At 33.8% G+C, this 27403-nt stretch overlaps 3 protein-coding genes across 4 annotated transcripts; all 3 read right to left on the bottom strand.

Moving 5' to 3' along the window:
* Positions 1–870: 870 nt before the first annotated feature.
* LOC149900541 (melanization protease 1-like) lies at positions 871–18814 on the bottom strand. Of its 2 annotated transcripts, none has more exons than XM_090112197.1 (7): positions 18662–18814; positions 17439–17575; positions 3046–3259; positions 2672–2829; positions 2242–2347; positions 1367–1532; positions 871–1294 (listed from the first exon to the last, which is right to left on the bottom strand). In XM_090112197.1, the coding sequence occupies exons 1-7, from the start codon at positions 18726–18728 to the stop codon at positions 1081–1083; spliced, it is 1062 nt and encodes a 353-aa protein (XP_089968323.1). In that variant the 5' UTR covers positions 18729–18814; the 3' UTR covers positions 871–1080. The 2 variants fall into 2 exon arrangements, with proteins under 2 accessions (XP_089968323.1, XP_089968324.1); XM_090112198.1 differs by lacking the exons at positions 17439–17575; positions 18662–18814 and adding exons at positions 3601–3731; positions 5196–5338.
* On the bottom strand, positions 12656–15957 carry LOC149900542 (CLIP domain-containing serine protease HP8-like). The gene is made up of 6 exons (XM_090112200.1): positions 15813–15957; positions 14419–14611; positions 13969–14147; positions 13661–13769; positions 13313–13490; positions 12656–12958 (listed from the first exon to the last, which is right to left on the bottom strand). The coding sequence occupies exons 1-6, from the start codon at positions 15888–15890 to the stop codon at positions 12715–12717; spliced, it is 981 nt and encodes a 326-aa protein (XP_089968326.1). The 5' UTR covers positions 15891–15957; the 3' UTR covers positions 12656–12714.
* A 1767-nt stretch (positions 18815–20581) lies between the features above and the next one.
* LOC149900540 (spaetzle-processing enzyme-like) lies at positions 20582–25286 on the bottom strand. The gene is made up of 7 exons (XM_090112343.1): positions 25143–25286; positions 23911–24047; positions 22757–22967; positions 22383–22540; positions 21953–22058; positions 21078–21243; positions 20582–21005 (listed from the first exon to the last, which is right to left on the bottom strand). The coding sequence occupies exons 1-7, from the start codon at positions 25207–25209 to the stop codon at positions 20792–20794; spliced, it is 1059 nt and encodes a 352-aa protein (XP_089968469.1). The 5' UTR covers positions 25210–25286; the 3' UTR covers positions 20582–20791.
* Between the last annotated feature and the right edge of the window lie 2117 nt (positions 25287–27403).

The raw sequence follows: 27403 nt of genomic DNA, 5'->3' as shown, positions 1-27403 counted from the left end.
TGTAAAATTTTATATTACAGTATCTTAAGGTATCCAGTATCAGCGTTCTGACCATCATTTTTCTTTTTGTCATTGCGTACTAAGACCCCTGTAGAACCGCCATCCTGTTACAAATGACCCGAAACACTGACACACGGGTCATAGTATCTTCACCGTGTGTGACGCGCTTTAGGTTTATTTAAAATTTGCTCTCAAAATTAATTTAGATTTTATGGATGTAGGATAAGCTCATCCAATAAATTAAAAGCAATATTAAAAGAATTTGTCGTCACCAAGAGCAGAAACGGATAAGCTTTCTCAAACTGTGAACTTTACTAGATACAAAAAGCAATTCCTAAATTTTACTTAATTATGTACTAGATTATGTTTTGTAAGTGATCTTAAGCATTTATTTAACAATAGGTTTTTGTATTGTATGTGTTAGGTAAGTTATAACATTTTATTGTTAGAACAAGTGTTTTCCGTTTTCCATTTAAAATGATATAATGTAAAAATTAGTTTCTTATATTTATAATTAAATATATTATAACCTTAAAGAATGTTGTTTTATTACCATTTTACTGTATCTATTTAACTCGATAAATTAGGAAATCAATTAAATAAAAATTTAGATGGAGTTAAATTTTTGTATACCTACGTATGATATCTGGTACTATTGAGCTGACTTGATGATGCAGTCAGGAGGATAATGGAAATCCTTAACTTATGAGTGGGTACTGGTAACTACTAACTGGGTAATACTAATAATATTTATATTATTATTTAATTACCTAGTAGGTAGCAATAAGGGTTTTGAAATTGGTTTAATTTATTAATTATAGATGTTGGTAGAATCACCATCTGGATTAGGTCGAAAATAAAACAAACAAATAATTAAAAATATTTTAATAATACGTAACTACGAGGTATTTATCAACAGAATCATTTTGTGAAACTTTTAGTAGGTACATATCTTTCTTATTATCTGTGTCGATATAAATATCTTTAAGTGTACCTTTAATGAGATATACTACAATTTGATATCTGTATGAAAATCAATAGTTTTTATTCAGGTGCGTCACGTTAACGTTCCATAATTAATCACGGTTCTATTTTTTCGAGAATCCAGTCAACGTATTGTCTAACATCGGTGTATTTTGCATCAGTAGATCCGCCGCATATTTGGGATCCAAAGGATACTATACCGAATTGAACCATACTAATTGAATCGCCATAGCTTTCTTCTAAAACTAGTGGTCCCCCTGAGTCTCCATCGCAGCTATCTCTGTACTTTTCACCAGCGCAGATGTGTTTACTGTTAATAATACCATGTGCATTAAATATCATTTTTACAAATACTATAATGTGTAAAGGTAAACAAACATACCTAAATCCTTCCTCGCAGGATACGATAGGTACGGTAACTTTCAATAAGACAGCAGAAGATTCTCGTGCTTCAAATGTTCCCCATCCACTCACGGTAGCTCGCTCACCAATCAAATTTTTGGTTTGTAGATTTGGATATATTGGTAGACAGATGGATTGAACATTAGCTGAGTGAGAGAAAATATAATCAAACTCAAACACAAACATTTATTTATTCAATTAGACTTCTTCTAGAAGCACTTTTGAATCGTCATAACATAGTTTTACCATTTAGCACCGATTCGGGAAGCAGTTTCTACGGAGAAGTACCGGCAAGAAACTCCATAGCTCCGTAATCAACTATAATACTTAAGATTTTACTTTTTTAATTATGTTTATAGTGAAAGTATGTGTGTTTATTAAAGTGAAACTTTTATTACATCGTCTCAAACTTTTTGGTCTGTGTAGCGCATGTCGCGTGTATCGCGGCTGCCGAGTAGGTATACCTACTCGGCAGCCGACCGTCACGCGACATGCGCTACACAAAGCAGTGTTCGGAACCGTTCGAACAGTTTCACTTTTACCGTGGTTTCATAAAACCACACAACATTTTTAAATTATTATTTCTTTTTCTTAAAAAACTTGAAAAATACGCTTTAGTGAAAATTTGCAATGTAATCGAGATATGCATAGAATCTGCGATTGCAGACCAGGGCTTTTATTTTTCGCAGCTGACCTAATAGAAGTTCAAAAGATTTTACGGGTTAAGTGATTGGTTTAAAAGTTAATTATGGATAAGCGATGTTCAGAAATGAACACCGAGATTCTAGCTGATAAACTTAGCTGATAAATAATTGTACCAGAATCCATCGATCAAAATTGGGGTAAAATACTTACAAGACGATAGGTCGATGTCTTCGTCTACACGTATCAAAGCAATATCATTAATTTTAAGTGCTCTGTTCCATTTCTCGTGTACAATTGTTTTTTCAATGCCAACATCCTAAAAAAAAAATCCGCATATAAATGCTGTCTTTAGAAAACTCCCTAAAAGGAGAGTATGAAAAAAATCTAATTTCAATTTGTTACGATACTACAGGATTAGATTAGTTTAGTGTCTATTCAATAAAACTCAATAGAGAAGGTATAACGTAAACAACTGAAAAAAAATCACTTCATGCAAGTTAGCTAGCTCTTTTTTAATGCAAGGAGGCCACAATGCGGACGCGTCACCTAACACCTTATGGCAGGTGCTACCGCAATGCCTGAGACATTGCATTTGATTGGATGTTAAGTAGACCTTTCAGTTTTTTTTTCTAATTCTTACCTGTATATGAGTCTCGCACATATTCTGATAACAGTCTTCACGGGTACTTATATCATATTCTCCGAGACGCACACCATACAGTCTGTTGTTTATACAGTGAGCGGCAGTCAGAATATACCTGGGGTTTATTACACTGCCACCGCATTTAAACTCCATATCTGAATCAATATAAGCGTTAATATATAAAATGTATTGAGGTACAGGGCATATGCATCTACTTACTTTGTGAATATTAGCTAAATTAACAAACGTTTAAAATAAAATACGTAGCCGTCTATAATTAATAGACCGTGTAAACTACTGACCAAACAATTTCAGAACAAATGCCACAAAAGGATAATAAAAAAGAGCACTAATATATAATAAAATCTAACAATTCGTTATTTTATCAAAATAAGCAAGAAGGGCCATCCAAGGGAATTCATAGAGGCCTGCGACGCTGCCTCCAACAATTCGGTCGCCGTTTATATCACCGCATGATTCTGATAACAACGACTTTTTATCAATGGTTTTATTTTGTGTGTCCTGAGGTTCTATACCAGACTTGACAATTAAGTTTTCCATTGTGCCAAAATCGGAACAGCAGACCTGTAAAGATATGATCTATAGATAAACAGTTCATCATGAAACTCCTGCTATACCTAAACATTATGGTTAAATCAGTTACATGTTCACTTTCAAAATTAACAGGATATGCCTGAAAATGAAATGCTATAATTCTCATATTGCAAAAATTTCAGGGATATTTGGTGATAATTATATTAAAAAATTTCTCGCCAGTAGAGGACTACTTTATTCCTCAGTTCATCCGACTATATTTCTTAGTGATTAACCATAATATATTTAAGTGTGAAATAACTAATATTTTTTGACTCCCAATGATGAGGCATGTATATCATAACAATAATGTAAGTAGGTAATGTTTTCACCTGTGCTTCAGCTTGTTTGTAGCCACAGAAAGCGTTCGTAATAATCTTCTGGGTATCATTATCTCTTTTGTATTTAATCAGAAACAAGGCGGGTGGACACTTGGTGATGTCTTTACAGTCACTGCAGTTCCCTGCAACATGATTATCATCATTATTAATTAGGCAAATTCGGAATAGCTAAAAATCTGTTACAAATTATAAGTAGGTATATTATGTGTTATAGTTAAATCCCGAAACACAATCTCTTCGCGGAAGGACTGGTTTATCTTAGGTTTGGCAAAAGCCATCGGGCAATCCTCGAAATACATTTTAATATCACTCTTTGAGTCAAAGGGTGATATTAAAATGTATTTCAAAGGCTTTGACTGAAGTCAGCAGCAGTCTCGGGCGTTGGCGAACGCAGCATAGGCATCGCACGCGCATAAGACGCCTCAGCTAGACAACGACTGCCGAAATTTGTTTAGTAAAAGGCCGAAATATTACATTTATTTGGGCTATGACAAAGTCATTATGCCAGACCTAAGGTTTGACTAGTCTAACCTACGAGTGCCCGAGCTTCGGGGTTTGACTATAACATAATATGTATAAGAAAGCCGTGTTATAAGTTATTCTATTTATAATTCTCAAGAATGGCTCAACAGATTTTGCCGAAACGAGATTTGGAACCAGGGTTCAAAGCTACCTCCGCAGAAGGACATAGGATACTTTTAACCCTAAAATAAAAATAAAAAAGGACAGACACAATTACTGGAACAGAGACGCTCCAGGGCTAACAGCCTAGTGTTATATGAAGGAATGTAATTGAGCTCTAAAACGGAATATATTTTAAATATCAACAACAATAATTAGTACCTTTTTAATAAAAGAAATAATAATAATAATATTGGAACGAGTGCGATATTATGTCCAACCAATGTGTACTCCTAATGAATAATAATTAATTGTATCTTATACTAGGTAGTAGATAATATAAATTAGGAAAAATAAGTATTAGGTATTTATAATATACATATACTAATATTATAAAGCTGAAGAGTTTGTTTGTTTGTTTGAACGCGCAAATCTCAGGAACTGTTGACCCGATTTGAAAAATTCTTTCGGTGTTAGATAGCCCATGGAATTACATGAATGGGCTATCTAACACCGAAAGCGTGATGATATATAGCCTTAAACCTTCATAGATAGGAAGATATGATATAGGCTATACCTATATCATATGACAATATTTTAATGAACATAATAAATTGTATTTTTAGTCATTAAAAAGAGTAATTTACTTAATATTAAATTATTATTCCGCTCGTCCCGACTGTCCCAGGATAAAAACAAAATTATATATAGCCTATGTTACTTCCTAATAAAGTAGCACTCTGTTAGTGAAACAATCATTAAAATCGGTCCAGTACTTTTGTAACCCTTTCAATAAAAAAAAAATAAACAAACAAAACTAATTCCACTTTATAAGAAAAATTAGTATGTATGTGTTGCAATTAATAATAATCATAAAATAATGCTTTCATCAGATCTTGACTTGAATTAAAATAATTTTTTTTTGATAATTTTATAGTGTAACTATATAATATTATAATACTTACTAATGCCTGAGACATCTTTTAAAATTTGCTGCACAGTAACGATGAAAATTATTATTTTGTAAAACATCACGTGATATATTTAGAAATGAGAATAAAACTGTTGAAATGGAGTATGCAACCTCCACTTGTAAATGAGTGCTGCTTATTAAGTATGCTTCATTTAAAATAACTGTTATCACACCCCACGCTTCTTATCACTACAATGTTTTACTGAATCATGTATATGTCGTGGCCATATTTGCCAATTTGCTCATTTCATGATATGATCAATCATTCCACGAAATGGTCGCATTTCATGAAATGGCCAACATAGTTTGATCAGATCGTTAAATCGTCAACGTTTCACGATTTGGCCATCCACATTTGGCCAGATCGTATAAAATATAAAGGGTCCATAAAATATTAAAAAAAATCAGAATATTCTAAAAACTTGTTTACCTAATGTCATTTAAGTTAGTGCCGCGGCAGCGGCCGGCGAATGCCAGAAGGCGTTTTTGCAATAAAAAACAGTTAGGTTAGGTTAGACTTTGATAAACAACGAAGCGGAATGCCAGAAGCGGGTCGCCTTTTAAAAAACAAACAATAATTATAATAATATAGTAAAATATATAAATATATGTATAATATCCTAAAAGAAAAAATGCGTCTTAAATTATTTTATTTTAGACACATTTTTTCTTCTTTACATATAAGATATCCACATTTTCCATAGTACTCGAACCTTTTCGTCGTAAATTCTTTGCTATGACTTTCTTCATATTGTTATTAAACGAATTATGAAGTTTTTAACTGTGAATAATTAAATTTTCGCCAGCGGCCGCCATCTTATCACATAAACACAGAGCTTGCAGCGCCTCTACCAATGATTAATGTAACTATGTATTTTACGATATGATCAAATAATTTTGATCATTTCATGAAAAAACCGCGCGTTTAGTTGGCCATATCGTGAAACGATTTCTTATCATTGATCTGCTCAAGCCACATCACGATGTGGCCAAACTAAATTGGCCATTTCACGATTAGCGACCATTTCGTGAAATGGCCAATCATTTCATGAAATGAGCAAATGTACGATATGGCCACGACATATTATACAGGAAATCGGTACACATAATTAATTTATTAAAGTGATTCAGTTCAATACCTAGCCAATGTAAAATACTATCGTATCGTAATATTATCGTTAACCCTCTACTACCTGACCCTAATTTCTTATACGTAACTACCTACTTGGAGTCTCTCAGACTCCCATACTTTGAACTCTTAATAAACAAAAACTATTATAAATGAAAATAAATTAAAAGAAACATGTTATAGCTTGAACACTTCTTTATTTCTTAAAAGTAAAAAAAATACATATAACCTTATGGCTTATACTTAAAAACTACACTTTTTTTTAAAGTAAGCAAAATTTTTTAAAAAATTTTACACTTTTAATAAATGAGATCTTTAAAAAAACTAACAAAAATTAGGAACTCTCTTCATAAATTGTTTAAAGTTTAGTAACTAATCAACATAATGTGACACAAATTTTTGGCAAAAAAGAATTTTTTATTTTAAAATTGCAAGGCTCAAACTTTACAATTTTTCCCGGCACATTGAGCACGCCGTGTAGGAGCACTGCAGGCATGTAGGCTTCTTATATATGAAACACAAGTACTGCGTCTTAAGTTTTTTTTTTCGGGTCACATGTGAAGTAGTACTTGCGTATTGCCAACTTTTCAGGTGCTTCATAACTACATCCTGCATCTGCATCTCTGTATCAGATGCAGAATCACAGGGAAGAACACAATTTTCTTCAATATCTTCCTCGTGTCCACTGCACAGTTCATCAAAACATTCTTCTTCGTTCGAGGAAAGGTCCTCCTCCAACCAACGATCAATATTTTTATCATTCGAGGTCATTTTGAACTAAAACAGAAAAAAAAAGTTTCATGAAATAGTCACGTAACTACCTACCTGGAGTCTCTCAGACTCCACGACATAGTTTTTTACTCACCAAAACACAGCGCGCGCGCGTATGACCTCGACGAGTTCAGGGGCGGTACTGCAGGCAGAGGGGCGAAGGTACACGGACGCACACCGTTCAAATACATTTGCTTGTAAAGATATAGACAAAAATAAGACTGCTGGAGTCCGAGAGACTCCGGTCAGGTAGTTGAGGGTTAATTACGTCTGTTTCCTATAGGTAATATATATGTAATCTATACAATGCCTAGTCTAGTATCTAGACTATAGTAGGGTAGACTGGGTACGGTTGAAACAATTTCACTTATAACGACCATAACTTTGCTTTTTATAACCCGAGCGATGAAAAATATATGTTATATAAAAGAGCATGTATATCTGTCTACTAATAGGCACTGTGGTTTTAGTTCCAGGTGTATTATTTTAAATAGTAGATCAAATTTAAAAAATAAATCCGATTTGTTTCAACCGTCCCCATACCAGGGGCGGTTGAAACAGTGATTGGGGTCAGTTGAAAAATATGCGAATAATACAAAATATAATTTGGAAAATCCAAAAGTGCACGCCTCATAATTTTTTTTAATAAATATTTATTAATTATTATTTTTGTTTATTTAATAACAATTAAACCACATCGAATCAGACCCTGAAAAATGAAAGGGTTCTATTCCTGAGCATACTCAAGCGTAAGAGAAAAAAAAAGACTCGATTAGTAAAGTATTTCGGTCGCTATCGTGTTAACAAGAAAAAGGATCCGCACATACAGACACACGGACGTCCAAGACAGAACTTTTTTAAACTGTTTTTTAACTAGTTTAAATAACAAAAATGACATCAAAAATATCATGAACGTTAAAAATAGTGTTTTTTCTTAATATGTGTGTGTATGTATTATCTTACAAGTGCAATGTATGATACATAAAGACATTTTAAGTTTGAAAAATCAGATGTTTTGCGCGAAGTGACAGTAGTACCCACCTCAACGCTTCGCTTATGAGGCGTGCAATAGTATTAAAATATGTTTTATTGATTGTTTATTTTAAATCTAATAATAATTAAGTAACTCTTTTACACTAAGGTCTGCTCTCTAAATATGGTGACATAAAAACAAGACGAAGAATAACCTACTCCTCAACTTGTGATGATATCTCCTCTTGTACATTTTTCTTTTTTGCTTTTATGGTGTTTCTTTTACATTTTCCTCCATCAAATATCTTCCTTTTTCCTCTATCCAATCGTTTCTTCACTTGCTTAGCTCTTGTTCGTTTCAATATTTATTCTTGCTCTTTTTTATCTCTTCCTTATCTGGTGTGTCAGTGTAAATAGTAGACTTCCTGATTTTTCGCCCTCTATTATTATACCTTATATTGTTATATCCTCTATTATATCCCATTTTTTGATTTTCTTGCTCGCCAGAGTCATCTCGCATTGGAATTTACCTTAGAAGCTAATTATCGTGCTTCTCTGCTAATTATCGCAATCATTTTCCGGTTTTCACCTCCTCATATTCGTCTTTGTACTTCGATAAGTCTATTTGTCTTCCCGAAATCTCTCTTACACGTACTATCGGCATCTAAAAAAACAAAAAATAATTAAAACAATGTTTTAACCGTACCCAAAAAAATTGTTTCAACCGTCCCCAACTCCTACTTTAGGTAAAATACAGTTATAGTAATTGTAACAACAATGGTACACAAAAACTAGTCACAATGTCATATTCCACAAGATTCACTTCAAACAAAAACGCACACTTCATACTGTCACTTAAATAGAAACGCCAATAATTGGAAAAATCTCCAAGCAAAAATACTTACCTACTATTGGTCATAAAAACACAATAGGGTCTTATAAAATCAGCTGAAGCGCGCGGAGATCGACGCAACATTGTGGTTCGTGTTTAGAACAGTTGTGCGCTTCTTTTTCCCCTTGGACCCCTAACCCCCCCACCAACGGTTTGCGAGATATTCGTGTTGTTTCAACCGTCCTTTGTTTCAATCGTACTCAGTCTACCCTACATCTAATGCTAGGCGTCCACTAGGCGGATCGGGCCGGGCCGCATCGCAACGCAAAAATACGCCGGCCTATGTTTTGTATGAAACATCGTCCATTAGCGACGGATCGGGTCGGGGCGGGTCGCAACGCATTGGCGGATATCGCTTCGCAGGCGGATTTCTGCCGGCGGTGCGCTGCGGCCCAGCCCGCCCCGACCCGTCTAGTGGACGCAGGATGTGAGCGACGAGCGTCTGTTAGATAAAATCCGCCTAGGCGGTCCGCCGCGCCCCGTACAGGTGGACGCAGGAGCAAACAGCGCGTCCATTAGAGACGGCCCGTTGCGATGCGACCCGCCCCGATCCGTCTCTAATGGACGCCTAGCATAATACTACGGCAATGAAATGAATGTTAAATAATTTGAAAGTGTACGTAACGTATGTGTAGGTCCCTATCAGAAACAAATGTATTGTATGATATTTTTAGCTTCGAAATTGACACTAAAAGTGAAATTAATTAATCATCGGCTCAGTTATCTTGATGATATTCACAAACACTGTACATATTAATCGAAAAAAAAAAACATAGACAGTAACATTTCTTAAAATTATTAGTAATTTATATGTTTGTAAGATAAGTGGTTGATGGACAATCTGGTTTGAAAAATCACATATTTGAGCCAAAAAGCGCACGGACCGCGTAAACGCTCGTACTAAATCCTGAAATAATTCCTTTACGCCACTATTACGTCAATGTTGAAATATTTGCATTAAACATATTTTTATTATCACAAACTAATAATTATAAAGTAATGCAATAACTATGCCATGTTAAATGTGTTTTTTCCTTTTCGCAATCGTTCTGTTCTGAATTTAGTAACAGGAAATAATGTTTTATTTTCTTTGTTTCCCTGTACCAAATTAGTACACAGATATTCTAGATTTTTACAATGAAATCGTCGCACAGGCTCCAAAGATAGAGCCTGTGCGACGTCTGAAAATAGTAATTTATCTGTTATACGATTATATGGGAACCAAATAAAAAGATTATAAAAATTTGGCAATAGTTTATTTGGAAAATGGTATGATGGGAAACAAAAAAAAAGTATTCTGAGAATCTGGTATAATGAGATCTGGATTATGAGAATACCGGAAACAAAAAAATACTTTTTAAAAATCTAGTTTTCGTGCATCTGGAAATTGATTCATCTGGGAAATTAAAAAAAGAATTTAAAAAATTTGTCACTTATTACATCTGTCTTTCAGTTCTAACAACCGTTTTCGGGGTTTTAAGATTCGGGTAATAGAAATTCGAGTTTTTAACAGGTTACCTTATGAGATACATTTTAAAAAATACCTATAAGTAGATGTTTGATTTAGCCGAAAATAATAAAGCAAGTTTCAAGCTCCTTTTAAATCTTCTTATAACGGTGCATTTACATCAAACGATTGACTGCTCATTCTAAGGGCGTATTCAGAAAGAAAGCTTGAAACTTATAAGCGCTTATCGGCGCTTATAAGCGCTGGAAACCCGAGCAGGAAAATATATGAACATGCGCTTATAAGCGCTGATAGGCGCCGACAAGTTTCAACAAGTTTCAAGAAACTTGTCGGCGCCTATCAGCGCTTATAAGCGCATGTTCATATATTTTCCTGCTCGGGTTACTAGCGCTTATAAGCGCCGATAAGCGCTTATAAGCGCTTATAAGTTTCAAGCTTTCTTTCTGAATACGCCCTAACCCTATTATGTCAAATTATTTTGGTGTTAACAGGCGTAGAGAGATATATTATCGTTGTTCTTAGTGCGTGCAAAAAGATTCTATGCAATGTTCTAATACTGAGAAACACTGAATACGAGTTTTCGTTTACACTTAAAGATCACGAAAGAATTATTTTGCTCTAGCTCTATGTTCGTTTGATGTAAATACAATTTGCAACTCAAAGCAATATCTCACTTTTGAAGCAATAAGGTTATCTCAAAATGAACTGGAAAATTTTATCGTCTTGGGAATCCTGGATGTGAGAGTTCAGGGTACCTACATAAAGAAACAATAATATATTCGTATAACACCACATATTATTAAACAAAGTCAGAAAGTGTTTAGATTTTTATAAATTTGCATCGGATTGTGATGAAGGTTTTTCTTAATAAACTATTCTAGATATATAAGAACCAATAGTAAAGCTTCATTTACCTTGCCTCGCTTAGTACAGCTGGTGAAAACGGCTCAGCGGTGCTAGATTTTTGCGCATACAAAACAAGCGAGAGAGTGTGCGAGTTATGTTTAGGTATTAGTTCTATCATTAACCGACTTCAAAAAAGGTGGAGGTTCTCAATTCGACCGTATACATTTTTTTGAGTAAATAGATGACATTACAACGCATTCTCGCACCGCACGTTTTCCTCGCACAGCTTTGATGGAAACCCCCACAATTTTTTATAGCACAGCTAGACATCGTCGCACGACTCATTTCCCTCAAACATTACTAGTGGAAAAGCACCCTAATCCTACCATAATCGAGAACAGAAAATGTTATTACTTCTTTTTTCCTGATTAGGGACTATGTACCTAATCGAAATAAATTTCGAGATTCGTGTTATATAGTGTGTGCTAATTGTACTTAGTCTGTCTTCCGCGTAAAAGCCAAATTTATCGTGGGTTTTTTGATCGGAATTTCAAGATGGTAATCAGCCTTAACCTTATAACCTTTTCTATCTTCCAGTGAACTGGATTAAAATCGGGTTAGTAAGATGTTGTCTGGGAAAAAAAAGAGAAAATTATTTAAGAAGTATATGTTTATGTATCGTTTTAATAACAAGTAACAATAATAATTGCATTCAATTTTTTATTTTCAATATTTTTTGTGGATTTTCGAAGAGGCAGCATTTTGAGGAAGAGTAAAGATTTTTTTTCGACTTTAGGTCTATTATTTCAAATTCTTTCAAATTTTAATTTAAGAAAAAAAAACTGTCTTACTTAGAAACCTCTATCTTATTTCACATTTTCGCGAGTTTTTTTTCTCTCAGTTTCATGTATCAATAGCCAGCCACCTTTTATGTTGCTTTAATACCTAGCATGGAGATTAGCCACCAAAATGTATTTAAACTATTAGTAAACAAGGTTTGAAAATTCGTATTATCAGGCAACGATCTCGCCTGGTGGTAAGCTGAAATGTGGCCTAGGATGTAGCGCGCTTCCCTAGAAGAGCGCGTTTCCATACAAAAGTAACGGAATCTCAATGAAATTAAAATTAAAAGAGTATTGTAATAAAAATTTATATTCAGGGCTCGCTAGGTTTCACTCTAATTTTAAATAAACCATTATGACTTCCTATTTTAATTACCATACCTAAATTATTAATATGAAAAGAACTCATGACGTAAATATAAATATTTTTGAAAAAGGAAAAGAAAGTATTCCAAATTAACTGATGGATACGATTAATAAAGATCAAAGAGTTCAGAATAACTAATTTTTAGAAATTAATTAAAACAACACAGATGTTCAATTATATATTTACTAACTAATAAAATATTTCAATCTTTAAAATAATATGTTTTAAGGCTTCATCTTCTCCAAAATCCAGTCCACAAAGTTTCTGACATCTGTGTACACTCCTGGAAAGTTGGAGCCACATCGTTTCGGTCCATGTGATACAACACCGAATTGGACAAATCTGTCCACACCATTATATTCCTCTTCCAACATAAGAGGACCCCCTGAGTCACCATTACAGGTATCTTTGTTGAGGTCACCTGCGCATAATTGGTTCTGCGTTCTGTCTTCGTTCCGATTTGCTTTCCTGTTGGATAACACATGGTTCATGTAAGTATACCTAGTATTAACAATGATCTGGAATAAAAGTTTTTATAGTTGTTTGTGTCTTATTGGAAATTGACTGTGAATAATATTTCCATCCTCATGATGAGTAGGGTTAATTTGGCATGTTTTCTAATACAGTTTGTAAAATCTGATGTTTTATAGCATATGATTATTATCACGATTAGTTGATTGAATGTGATCTCTTTGATACAGTTATCGCGAGAGCCAGCAATTATAGCGCGACACAGCTCTGTCTATGTGTTTACATAGAGTCTTATACGTTCATAATAGATATACCTTTGTATTTCAATCTTGGATTAATAGCGAGTCTTACCTGTTATAGAAGTTACGGCAAACTTGTTCGCTCTTGATAGGCACAAGCACCTTCAGCAGCACGGATGACTCCCGCCCTAACTCGGTGAGACCCCAACCAGCTACAGTAGCCCTTTCTCCACTCAAAGTCGTGTTCTTCAAGCTTTCAGACACCGGAAGGCAGATGGGGGCAACATTTTCTAGAATAGATATATAATATTATAAATATATTATACAAATGATGATTATAACTGGTGTGAATGTTTTTTTTTGAACGACCTAAGTGGACGCTGGACCCTTTTGTTATCTTTCCTGATATATTATATAACATTTACGTGTTTTATCGAAATAAATAAAGAAATACACTTACTATGATTAAAGTCAATGTCCTCCGAAAGCCGTAATAAAGCAATGTCATTATTAACCCATGGTAATGTTTGGTATTCATCATGTATGATTTTTTCTTCGACATCTACATCCTGAAAAGAAAACGGTAAGGTAATTTAGAAATTCTACATAACACACCTACTTAAAATTATCAAATTTCTACGATTTTGAAGAGAAAAGTATAATATCCATTGTCCATCAGTGTAGGAGTGAATATTGAAACAGTGAAATGGGATTTTTTATCTTAGGACAAATACAATTATCAATTTGTTTTGTTCGTTTTGTCTTTACCTGTAGATGCGTCTCACACACGAAGTTCGGTTCCTCCCCCACACAATCTGTTCGGTAGCGAACGTCAAATTCGCCGAGACGAACCCCAGCTATGTCCTCCCCTTGTACACAGTGAGCCGCGGTCAGGATGTATCGCTTGTTTATGATACTACCACTGCATTTGAATTGAAGACCAAAACCTGAAAATAAGTATTTTGAAGTTAAACTTCAATAAGCGCGTTGAGAGTAAAATTTCAACGTCGCGTTATGGCAATACTACATGGTACTCCAAGGCGACGATTTTGGTGTCTTTGAATCTTGCCAAAAAAGTTTCAATTCTGACATTTATACTCGGCAAACACACCCTTTTTTGTCTCTTGTCATCGTCATCTTTATTAAATCTTAAGTGTTCCGAAAGTTTCTGCTTTATTAAATTCAATGACTACAGTAAAACAATCAATTGAATCTTACGTGTGTTGTAGGATATCAGGGCCATCCAAGGGAATTCATACAAGCTAGCTACTGTTCCACCGACGATACGAGATCCCTGAATATCGCCGCATTCCTCGGGCAGTAACTTAAGTTTTTCTGTATTGTCCACGTCAGATCCACTCCTATCACTTAGGCTTGCAGGGACCCTGGTCATAAAATCCGAGCAGCATACCTGAAAGTATGCCACGGAATGATGGAACAATATAAAGTTATTTTATACTAGCTTCCGCCCGCGACTCCGTCCGCGCGGATGTCCGTCTTCGCGTGGATGGTTTATTTCTCCATTTTGAGTAACTCTGACAATGACATCTTACAAAAAAAAGAATCCACTGCGGGTAACGCAACGTGTGTTCGCGGTTCTATAGAACAACGTCTATAGATAAAACTGAAAAATTAGGTTGGACTAAAGCAAAGGGGGCGCAGGACTTGGAAAATTTTTGATGGAGTTGGTGTCATTATAACACCTATTTATTATTGTTTTATCGTAAAGATTACGCTAATATAAGCATGTTTTATAGGAACAACTTTTCTCTAAAATCAAAAATGGCCGAGATATTCGCCCTCAAAGATTGACGGTTTTCAAGGGAGCTGCACGTAGGCAACTAATCAACAGTTACGTTAGGTTAGGTTTAGGTTAGGTTAGCCGTTAGGTTAGGTTAGGTTAGGTTTCTTAAAAAAAAACTACACAGTAATAGGCGTCGACGCGCAAAATCAATCTTTGAGGGCGAATATCTCGGCCATTTTTGATTTTAGAGAAAAAGTTTTTTCTATAAAACATGCTTATATTAGCGTAATCTTTACGATAAAACAATAATAAATAGGTGTTATAATGACACCAACTCCATCAAAAATTTTCCAAGTCCTGCGCCCCCTTTGCTTTAGGCGGACCAAAAATTAAGATATTTTTTTTTCTACGTATTTTTCCAGGATAAAAAGTATCCTATTTTACGCCCAGGATAATAAGGTATAATTATACCAAGTTTCATCGAAATCGAACCGTTAGTTTTCACGTGATGTCTTCACATACAGACAGACAGACAGACAGACAGACAGACAGACAAAAATTTTTTTAATCACATATTTGGGTTTGGTATCGATCCAGTAACACCCCCTGCTATTTATTTTTTCAATATTTTCAATGTACAGAATTGACCCTTCTACAGATTTATTATATGTATAGATGTTCTATTTACAATATGAATCGATGCACCCAGAAAAAATGCCAGTTCGTTTATTATTGTGACACACAACATGTTCTTTTGTGGAGAATTCTTGCACGACTCATAATGGAACTTTTGGATTCCATTTTATTACATTAAATAATTTTCTTACATAGGTACATTTAATTTATAGGACTTAAAATAATATGTTACCTTGTACACTTCATCGAATCCGCAATATGCTGACGTAAATATTTTTTTAGTTTCGTCATCTCTCCTTGTTGATAACATAGTTAGGGCGGGTTGGCATAATGTATACTTTTGACAATCGCTGCATTCTTCTTAAAATAACATAATTATTAATATTAATTTTGCTGAACATATCATTTCTATGAAAGAGAGATTCCAAACACTTTAAAAAATGAAAACGAAAAAGAGGAATTACAAACACTGTGTCAGTTGTTGTACAGACTGCTATGATCAAAATGTATAATAGACACATAGATATCTCTTTTCATTCGATATATTTAGTTAAAATAAGGAGTATTTATTTATTTATTTAATTATAAAACATGTGGCTTACATACACTTACAGTACTCCAAAATTAATAACACTAATAATGCGCATGCAGATCTTCGCTAATAATTAACGTATTTCCAGAAACACCCGAATCATTGAATCGGAAGTGCCCTAAACAATGCACTTGCATCTTGCACCTTGTTTGAAAGAAATAGGAGTGAATTCAGAGTCATAAACAATCGAAAACAATTGAGGCGATAGGTGAAGGTAGCCTGTCAGTCATTCAAAAAACCGTCAGTCGTCTTTATATATTGGTGGTGACCGCAAGGATTATCTCTGTATGGAATTATATAGAGCTGCTGTTACATACCTTCTTAGTTTTGTTTCAAAGTTGAATTTTCCGGTAAAATGATTATTTACACAGGTAGCAGATAGCAGTGGGGAAAGTGAAAATGAATAAGAGCATAATGAAAGTTCTGATCATTCTACGATATCAGAAATAGAGATAATCCCTGATTCTGTAAATCCATTGTACGGAGGATTTTAATGATTAGATTTCACAAATATTTTTTTAAATATAAACTTTGTCTTATTTTAACCTTCCATACATCCATCATTACGCCAGCTTCAGTAACGCCACTTTAATAGTTCTAAGTACATATAGAATTTTCCAAGTAAATTAATACAACATTTATATATTCGCAATCGTGTAGCTTATCCTCGCTATTAACTTACATTGAATTATCGAAACAAATTTCGTTACTTATCTCTTTTTTTTTTTTTTTTTTTTTTTATTAATTTACCATTTAGTAACACTATATAACCTTTACAAATTTTCGCCAAACTGTAAAACACTATAAAATCACAATAAAACTAATAAACTATGCATGAAGAAATACATTTAACCACTCTATATACATTATACATATTATCGTCTTCGGAGGCTCGGGGAATATGACAGATGCCGAACAGTCACGAATTTTTCTATGCGCATTATTAGTTTGGGAGTACTGTACATACATGCCAAAGCACCACAATGCTATACTCTTAGATTACAAATGGTCCATTGAAAAGTTACATTTGGGGTCGCATTTTTTAGAGGACGCAATTTTATTTTTTTGATGTGTAGGGGGGGTCAGTGTGAAGCTATCACCAAGTTTGTGGGGTCGCCACCCTTGTCCCACGGCCGCCATCTTGAAAATAGCGGTTGAAATGGTTTTTACGATATATCTCTTAAGTGTGAAATAACTAATATTTTTGGACTCCCAATGATGAGGCAGGTATATCATAATAATAATGTAAGTAGGTATTGTTTTCACCTGATACTGTTCTTCAGCTTGATTGTAGCCGCAGAAAGCGTTCGTAATAATCTTCCGGGATTCAGCATCTCTTTTGTATTTAGTCAGAAAAAAGGCGGGTGGACACTTGGTGATGTCTTTACAGTCACTGCAGTCCCCTGCAACATGATTATCATCATTATCATCTAGGCAAATTCGGAATAGCTAAAAATCTGCTACAAATTATAAGTAGGTATTAATATACCTTTTTATAATTTGTGAATAAATTTAACTCCCATGGACTTCTTCTTGTGGGGGGGTATCTTAAATCTAAAGTGTATGCCAACAAACCAACTTCTCTAGTGCATTTTAAAAGAAAATATCTGCCCGAAATGGCAGCCATCACTGTTTCTACCTGCCGAGCTGTCATAAATACTGTAATTTTACTGTTCGATTAAATCAGTGCCGTAAACGCAATGGACTGCATTTAGACGATATTATTTTTAAGAAATAAATTCCCATATTATTCACTTTAATAATAAACTAGCTTACCGCCCGCGGCTTCACCCGCTTTGTCTAAAACCTAATAAATTATATACTAAAACCCTCTTGAATCACTCTATCTACTTATTAAAAAAAAAAAACAAAAAAAACCGCATCAAAATCCGTAGTTTATTCATACAAAGGGACATAGGGAAATAGGGACAGAGAAAGCGACTTTGTTTTATACTATGCAGTGATAAACATTTTTTCAATACACCGCTTACTTTCTTTTTATTCATCCACAAAATATAAAGTTTCTTTTGAGACATCTTGTAACCTTCCTAGATAGGAAGGCTTTAGGCTATATATCATCACGCCAAGACCAATAGGAGCGGAGCCACATATGACAATATTTTAATGATCATAATAAATTGTATTTTTAGTCATAAAATTTAAGAGTAATTTAATATAAAATTATTATTCCGCTCGTCCCGACTGTCCCAGTATAAAAACAAAATTAAATATAGCCTATGTTACTTCCTAATAAAGTAGCACTCTGTTAGTGAAGCAATCATTAAAATCGGTCCAGTACTTTTGTAACCCATTCAATAAAAAAAAAAATATTCAAACAAAACTAATTCCACTTTATAAGAAATATTAGTATGTGTTGCAATTAATAATAATCAGAAAATAATGCTTCATCAGATCTTGACTTGAATTAAAATATTTTTTTTTTATAATTTTGTAGTGTAACTATATACATATAATATTATAGTACTTACTAATGCCTGACACATCTTTTAAAATTTGCTGCACAGTAACGATGAAAATTATTATTTTGTAGAACATCACGTGATATAATATTTAGAAATGAGAATAAAACTGTTGAAATGGAGTATGCAACCTCCTCTTGTAAATGAGTGCTGCTTATTAAGTATGCTTCATTTAAAATAACTGTTATCACATCCCACGCTTCTTATCACTAGAATGTTTTACTGAATCATGTTTACAGGAAATCTGTACCCATAATTAATTTATTAAAGTGATTCTGTTCAATACCTAGGCAATGTAAAATACTATCGTATCGTAATATTATCGTTCATTACATCTGTTTCCTAGGTAATCTATACAATGCCTAGTGAGTATAGTATCTAGAGTCTAGACTATAGAACATCTAATACTACGACAATGAGTTAAATAAATAGATTTGAGAGTGAACGTAACGTATGTGTAGGTCCCCAATGGTAGATTGAGTACTTTCATAGCATAGTAATATTTCCAGTGTAGTTAGTTGATCATCCGTCTCAAGTAGAGATCGGCCTTCTGTATCCTGCCAGACCGAGACATTTTTTTCTTGGTCTCTACCGGGACTCGAACCCAAGAGCCCTCGGTTCTACGCTGACGCGTTAACCATACTGAACCAAGGAGGCGGTCTAATGACGCTATATAGCGCTCTTAAGGTATGCGGGCAGGACCAACTTGGAATGTATTTTGGTATAGCTATGTGATTCTACTTTTAATGTATTTATTTTAAACCTCGAAGTGAAAATTAAACTGAAATTTAGATTGCAATGTCTCGCTTATTCGATGAACGTTTCCAAATATATAGTTTAGTTCAGCAGGACGAAGGTGTTGAAAAGTGAAATCTAGTCAGTATATTAATAATTAAAATTAAGAACGTATTAATTACTTACATGTACAACTCTCTCATCCTAATGAACTGTTTTATGTAAGTAATGAGCGTATCTAAGTTCATAATTCTAACGTTACAAATACGTGAATAAAGCGCGTCACACACGGTGAAGATACTATAATATTTTATCTTAAAATACTGTAAAATTTTATATTACAGTATCTTAAGGTATCCAGTATCAGCGTTCTGACCATCATTTTTCTTTTTGTCATTGCGTACTAAGACCCCTGTAGAACCGCCATCCTGTTACAAATGACCCGAAACACTGACACACGGGTCATAGTATCTTCACCGTGTGTGACGCGCTTTAGGTTTATTTAAAATTTGCTCTCAAAATTAATTTAGATTTTATGGATGTAGGATAAGCTCATCCAATAAATTAAAAGCAATATTAAAAGAATTTGTCGTCACCAAGAGCAGAAACGGATAAGCTTTCTCAAACTGTGAACTTTACTAGATACAAAAAGCAATTCCTAAATTTTACTTAATTATGTACTAGATTATGTTTTGTAAGTGATCTTAAGCATTTATTTAACAATAGGTTTTTGTATTGTATGTGTTAGGTAAGTTATAACATTTTATTGTTAGAACAAGTGTTTTCCGTTTTCCATTTAAAATGATATAATGTAAAAATTAGTTTCTTATATTTATAATTAAATATATTATAACCTTAAAGAATGTTGTTTTATTACCATTTTACTGTATCTATTTAACTCGATAAATTAGGAAATCAATTAAATAAAAATTTAGATGGAGTTAAATTTTTGTATACCTACGTATGATATCTGGTACTATTGAGCTGACTTGATGATGCAGTCAGGAGGATAATGGAAATCCTTAACTTATGAGTGGGTACTGGTAACTACTAACTGGGTAATACTAATAATATTTATATTATTATTTAATTACCTAGTAGGTAGCAATAAGGGTTTTGAAATTGGTTTAATTTATTAATTATAGATGTTGGTAGAATCACCATCTGGATTAGGTCGAAAATAAAACAAACAAATAATTAAAAATATTTTAATAATACGTAACTACGAGGTATTTATCAACAGAATCATTTTGTGAAACTTTTAGTAGGTACATATCTTTCTTATTATCTGTGTCGATATAAATATCTTTAAGTGTACCTTTAATGAGATATACTACAATTTGATATCTGTATGAAAATCAATAGTTTTTATTCAGGTGCGTCACGTTAACGTTCCATAATTAATCACGGTTCTATTTTTTCGAGAATCCAGTCAACGTATTGTCTAACATCGGTGTATTTTGCATCAGTAGATCCGCCGCATATTTGGGATCCAAAGGATACTATACCGAATTGAACCATACTAATTGAATCGCCATAGCTTTCTTCTAAAACTAGTGGTCCCCCTGAGTCTCCATCGCAGCTATCTCTGTACTTTTCACCAGCGCAGATGTGTTTACTGTTAATAATACCATGTGCATTAAATATCATTTTTACAAATACTATAATGTGTAAAGGTAAACAAACATACCTAAATCCTTCCTCGCAGGATACGATAGGTACGGTAACTTTCAATAAGACAGCAGAAGATTCTCGTGCTTCAAATGTTCCCCATCCACTCACGGTAGCTCGCTCACCAATCAAATTTTTGGTTTGTAGATTTGGATATATTGGTAGACAGATGGATTGAACATTAGCTGAGTGAGAGAAAATATAATCAAACTCAAACACAAACATTTATTTATTCAATTAGACTTCTTCTAGAAGCACTTTTGAATCGTCATAACATAGTTTTACCATTTAGCACCGATTCGGGAAGCAGTTTCTACGGAGAAGTACCGGCAAGAAACTCCATAGCTCCGTAATCAACTATAATACTTAAGATTTTACTTTTTTAATTATGTTTATAGTGAAAGTATGTGTGTTTATTAAAGTGAAACTTTTATTACATCGTCTCAAACTTTTTGGTCTGTGTAGCGCATGTCGCGTGTATCGCGGCTGCCGAGTAGGTATACCTACTCGGCAGCCGACCGTCACGCGACATGCGCTACACAAAGCAGTGTTCGGAACCGTTCGAACAGTTTCACTTTTACCGTGGTTTCATAAAACCACACAACATTTTTAAATTATTATTTCTTTTTCTTAAAAAACTTGAAAAATACGCTTTAGTGAAAATTTGCAATGTAATCGAGATATGCATAGAATCTGCGATTGCAGACCAAGGCTTTTATTTTTCGCAGCTGACCTAATAGAAGTTCAAAAGATTTTACGGGTTAAGTGATTGGTTTAAAAGTTAATTATGGATAAGCGATGTTCAGAAATGAACACCGAGATTCTAGCTGATAAACTTAGCTGATAAATAATTGTACCAGAATCCATCGATCAAAATTGGGGTAAAATACTTACAAGACGATAGGTCGATGTCTTCGTCTACACGTATCAAAGCAATATCATTAATTTTAAGTGCTCTGTTCCATTTCTCGTGTACAATTGTTTTTTCAATGCCAACATCCTAAAAAAAAAATCCGCATATAAATGCTGTCTTTAGAAAACTCCCTAAAAGGAGAGTATGAAAAAAATCTAATTTCAATTTGTTACGATACTACAGGATTAGATTAGTTTAGTGTCTATTCAATAAAACTCAATAGAGAAGGTATAACGTAAACAACTGAAAAAAAATCACTTCATGCAAGTTAACTAGCTCTTTTTTAATGCAAGGAGGCCACAATGCGGACGCGTCACCTAACACCTTATGGCAGGTGCTACCGCAATGCCTGAGACATTGCATTTGATTGGATGTTAAGTAGACCTTTCAGTTTTTTTTTCTAATTCTTACCTGTATATGAGTCTCGCACATATTCTGATAACAGTCTTCACGGGTACTTATATCATATTCTCCGAGACGCACACCATACAGTCTGTTGTTTATACAGTGAGCGGCAGTCAGAATATACCTGGGGTTTATTACACTGCCACCGCATTTAAACTCCATATCTGAATCAATATAAGCGTTAATATATAAAATGTATTGAGGTACAGGGCATATGCATCTACTTACTTTGTGAATATTAGCTAAATTAACAAACGTTTAAAATAAAATACGTAGCCGTCTATAATTAATAGACCGTGTAAACTACTGACCAAACAATTTCAGAACAAATGCCACAAAAGGATAATAAAAAAGAGCACTAATATATAATAAAATCTAACAATTCGTTATTTTATCAAAATAAGCAAGAAGGGCCATCCAAGGGAATTCATAGAGGCCTGCGACGCTGCCTCCAACAATTCGGTCGCCGTTTATATCACCGCATGATTCTGGTAACAACGACTTTTTATCAATGGTTTTATTTTGTGTGTCCTGAGGTTCTATACCAGACTTGACAATTATTTCCATTGTGCCAAAATCGGAACAGCAGACCTGTAAAGAAATGATCTATTGATAAACATAGTTCATCATGAAATGCCTTCTATACCTAAACATTATAGTTAAATCAGTTACATGTTCACTTTCAAACACTTTTTTTTATGTCAGAGCAAGCAAAGGGGCAGGTGAGCCACCTGATGTTAAGTGGTCACCACCGTCCATAAAAACTAAATAATTTGGAAAATCCAAAAGTGCACGCCTCATAATTTTTTTTTAATAAATATTTATTAATTATTATTTTTGTTTATTTAATAATAATTAAACCACATCGAATCAGACCTTGAAAAATGAAAGGGTTCTATTCCTGAGCATACTCAAGCGTAAGAGAAAAAAAAATACTCGATTAGTAAAGTATTTCGGTCGCTATCGTGTTAACAAGAAAAAGGATCCGCACATACAGACACACGGACGTCCAAGACAGAACTTTTTTAAACTGTTTTTTAACTAGTTTAAATAACAAAAATGACATCAAAAATATCATGAACGTTAAAAATAGTGTTTTTTCTTAATATGTGTGTGTATGTATTATCTTACAAGTGCAATGTATGATACATAAAGACATTTTAAGTTTGAAAAATCAGATGTTTTGCGCGAAGTGACAGTAGTACCCACCTCAACGCTTCGCTTATGAGGCGTGCAATTAACAGGATATGCGTGAAAATGAAATGCTATCATTCTCATATTGCAAAAATACAGAAGACTGACCTGGCCAGTGACCGACGAGATATCTCTGGCTTCTTGGTTTCAGGGATATTTGGTGATAATAATATTAAAAAAATTCTCGCCAGTAGAAGACTACTTTATTCCTCAGTTCATCAGACTATATTTCTTAGTGATTAACCATAATATATTTAAGTGTGAAATAACTAATATTTTTGGACTCCCAATGATGAGGCAGGTATATCATAATAATAATGTAAGTAGGTATTGTTTTCACCTGATACTGTTCTTCAGCTTGATTGTAGCCGCAGAAAGCGTTCGTAATAATCTTCTGGGATTCAGCATCTCTTTTGTATTTAGTCAGAAAAAAGGCGGGTGGACACTTGGTGATGTCTTTACAGTCACTGCAGTCCCCTGCAACATGATTATCATCATTATCATCTAGGCAAATTCGGAATAGCTAAAAATCTGCTACAAATTATAAGTAGGTATTAATATACCTTTTTATAATTTGTGAATAAATTTAACTCCCATGGACTTCTTCTTGTGGGGGTATCTTAAATCTAAAGTGTATGCCAACAAACCAACTTCTCTAGTGCATTTTAAAAGAAAATATCTGCCCGAAATGGCAGCCATCACTGTTTCTACCTGCCGAGCTGTCATAAATACTGTAATTTTACTGTTCGATTAAATGAGTGCCGTAAACGCAATGGACTGCATTTAGACGATATTATTTTTAAGAAATAAATTCCCATATTATTCACTTTAATAATAAACTAGCTTACCGCCCGCGGCTTCACCCGCTTTGTCTAAAACCTAATAAATTATATACTAAAACCCTCTTGAATCACTCTATCTACTTATTAAAAAAAAAACAAAAAAAACCGCATCAAAATCCGTCGCGTAGTTTTAAAGTTTATTCATACAAAGGGACATAGGGAAATAGGGACAGAGAAAGCGACTTTGTTTTATACTATGCAGTGATAAACATTTTTTCAATACACCGCTTACTTTCTTTTTATTCATCCACAAAATATAAAGTTTCTTTTGAGACATCTTGTAACCTTCCTAGATAGGAAGGCTTTAGGCTATATATCATCACGCCAAGACCAATAGGAGCGGAGCCACATATGACAATATTTTAATGATCATAATAAATTGTATTTTTAGTCATAAAATTTAAGAGTAATTTAATATAAAATTATTATTCCGCTCGTCCCGACTGTCCCAGTATAAAAACAAAATTAAATATAGCCTATGTTACTTCCTAATAAAGTAGCACTCTGCTAGTGAAGCAATCATTAAAATCGGTCCAGTTCTTTTGTAACCCATTCAATAAAAAAAAAAATAAACAAACAAAACTAATTCCACTTTATAAGAAAAATTAGTATGTATGTGTTGCAATTAATAATAATCATAAAATAATGCTTTCATCAGATCTTGACTTGAATTAAAATATTTTTTTTTTGATAATTTTATAGTGTAACTATATAATATTATAATACTTACTAATGCCTGAGACATCTTTTAAAATTTGCTGCACAGTAACGATGAAAATTATTATTTTGTAAAACATCACGTGATATATTTAGAAATGAGAATAAAACTGTTGAAATGGAGTATGCAACCTCCACTTGTAAATGAGTGCTGCTTATTAAGTATGCTTCATTTAAAATAACTGTTATCACACCCCACGCTTCTTATCACTACAATGTTTTACTGAATCATGTATATGTCGTGGCCATATTTGCCAATTTGCTCATTTCATGATATGATCAATCATTCCACGAAATGGTCGCATTTCATGAAATGGCCAACATAGTTTGATCAGATCGTTAAATCGTCAACGTTTCACGATTTGGCCATCCACATTTGGCCAGATCGTATAAAATATAAAGGGTCCATAAAATATTAAAAAAAATCAGAATATTCTAAAAACTTGTTTACCTAATGTCATTTAAGTTAGTGCCGCGGCAGCGGCCGGCGAATGCCAGAAGGCGTTTTTGCAATAAAAAACAGTTAGGTTAGGTTAGACTTTGATAAACAACGAAGCGGAATGCCAGAAGCGGATCGCCTTTTAAAAAACAAACAATAATTATAATAATATAGTAAAATATATAAATATATGTATAATATCCTAAAAGAAAAAATGCGTCTTAAATTATTTTATTTTAGACACATTTTTTCTTCTTTACATATAAGATCTCCACATCCACATTTTCCATAGTACTCGAACCTTTTCGTCGTAAATTCTTTGCTATGACTTTCTTCATATTGTTATTAAACGAATTATGAAGTTTTTAACTGTGAATAATTAAATTTTCGCCCGCGGCCGCCATCTTATTCTTATCACATAAACACAGAGCTTGCAGCGCCTCTACCAATGATTAATGTAACTATGTATTTTACGATATGATCAAATAATTTTGATCATTTCATGAAAAAACCGCGCGTTTAGTTGGCCATATCGTGAAACGATTTCTTATCATTGATCTGCTCAAGCCACATCACGATGTGGCCAAACTAAATTGGCCATTTCACGATTAGCGACCATTTCGTGAAATGGCCAATCATTTCATGAAATGAGCAAATGTACGATATGGCCACGACATATTATACAGGAAATCGGTACACATAATTAATTTATTAAAGTGATTCAGTTCAATACCTAGCCAATGTAAAATACTATCGTATCGTAATATTATCGTTAATTACGTCTGTTTCCTATAGGTAATATATATGTAATCTATACAATGCCTAGTCTAGTATCTAGACTATAGTAGGGTAGACTGGGTACGGTTGAAACAATTTCACTTATAACGACCATAACTTTGCTTTTTATAACCCGAGCGACGAAAAATATATGTTAAATAAAAGAGCATGTATCTGTCTACTAATAGGCACTGTGGTTTTAGTTCCAGGTGTATTATTTTAAATAGTAGATCAAATTTAAAAAATAAATCCGATTTGTTTCAACCGTCCCCATACCAGGGGCGGTTGAAACAGTGATTGGGGTCAGTTGAAAAATATGCGAATAATACAAAATATAGTATTAAAATATGTTTTATTGATTGTTTATTTTAAATCTAATAATAATTAAGTAACTCTTTTACACTAAGGTCTGCTCTCTAAATATGGTGACATAAAAACAAGACAGACGAACCTACTCCTCAACTTGTGATGATATCTCCTCTTGTACATTTTTCTTTTTTGCTTTTATGGTGCTTCTTTTACATTTTCCTCCATCAAATATCTTCCTTTTTCCTCTATCCAATGGTTTCTTCACTTGCTTATAATAATAAGTTATTCTGAACTCTTTGAACTTTATTAATCGTATCCATCAGTTAATTTGGAATACTTTCTTTTCCTTTTTCCAAAATATTTATATTTACGTCATGACGTCATCAGTCTGTCTTGAGATCTGTGTGTGCAAGAACGTAGTTTTTGTCGTAAAGTGGAATTTAAAATTTAATATTTAAAAATATTCTTGAGTGGATTTGAACCTGGACTCTGTGACTTCTCGGTCTGCGGTGCCGCGCGCGACGCCAAACAAGCTAAGAATCACTACGTGAATTGAGTCATCCGTTTCTTGTTTCGTCCTATCTACGTAACACCAGTATTCGCAACCTTCGGCATGAACTCGTGTAAGCGTTGTAATGAGACTGTTTCTGATGGTACCGCTTGCTCCAGCTGTCGGTGTAATTACCACTTTCAATGTGCGGGATATTCAGAAATCGGTTGGCGGAGACTCGGGATTGAACGTCAAACCT

Source organism: Colias eurytheme, chromosome 18, assembly GCF_061535395.1.
Source record: "Colias eurytheme isolate Ceu_HAF_F1 chromosome 18, ilColEury1 Martin Lab GWU primary, whole genome shotgun sequence".
Classification (NCBI taxonomy): domain Eukaryota; kingdom Metazoa; phylum Arthropoda; class Insecta; order Lepidoptera; family Pieridae; genus Colias; species Colias eurytheme.
Note: the sequence above shows the minus strand (reverse complement) of the source record. Positions and strands in the feature narration are given on the sequence as shown.

Coding starts and splice junctions, on each gene's coding strand:
- LOC149900542 (XM_090112200.1), bottom strand. CDS start 15,890: ATGTTATCAACAAGGAGAGATGACGAAACTAAAAAAATATTTACGTCA. Junction 14,612..15,812: donor GATTCGATGAAGTGTACAAG/GTAACATATTAT, acceptor GCATACTTTCAG/GTATGCTGCTCGGATTTTAT. Junction 14,148..14,418: donor CCTGATATCCTACAACACAC/GTAAGATTCAAT, acceptor ACTTATTTTCAG/GTTTTGGTCTTCAATTCAAA.
- LOC149900541 (XM_090112197.1), bottom strand. CDS start 18,728: ATGTTCTACAAAATAATAATTTTCATCGTTACTGTGCAGCAAATTTTA. Junction 2,830..3,045: donor TTTTGATAAAATAACGAATT/GTTAGATTTTAT, acceptor ATATTGATTCAG/ATATGGAGTTTAAATGCGGT. Junction 1,295..1,366: donor TCCTGCGAGGAAGGATTTAG/GTATGTTTGTTT, acceptor TATTATTAACAG/TAAACACATCTGCGCTGGTG.
- LOC149900540 (XM_090112343.1), bottom strand. CDS start 25,209: ATGTTTTACAAAATAATAATTTTCATCGTTACTGTGCAGCAAATTTTA. Junction 24,048..25,142: donor AAAAGATGTCTCAGGCATTA/GTAAGTATTATA, acceptor ATCATGTTGCAG/GGGACTGCAGTGACTGTAAA. Junction 21,244..21,952: donor AGACATCGACCTATCGTCTT/GTAAGTATTTTA, acceptor TCTCTCACTCAG/CTAATGTTCAATCCATCTGT.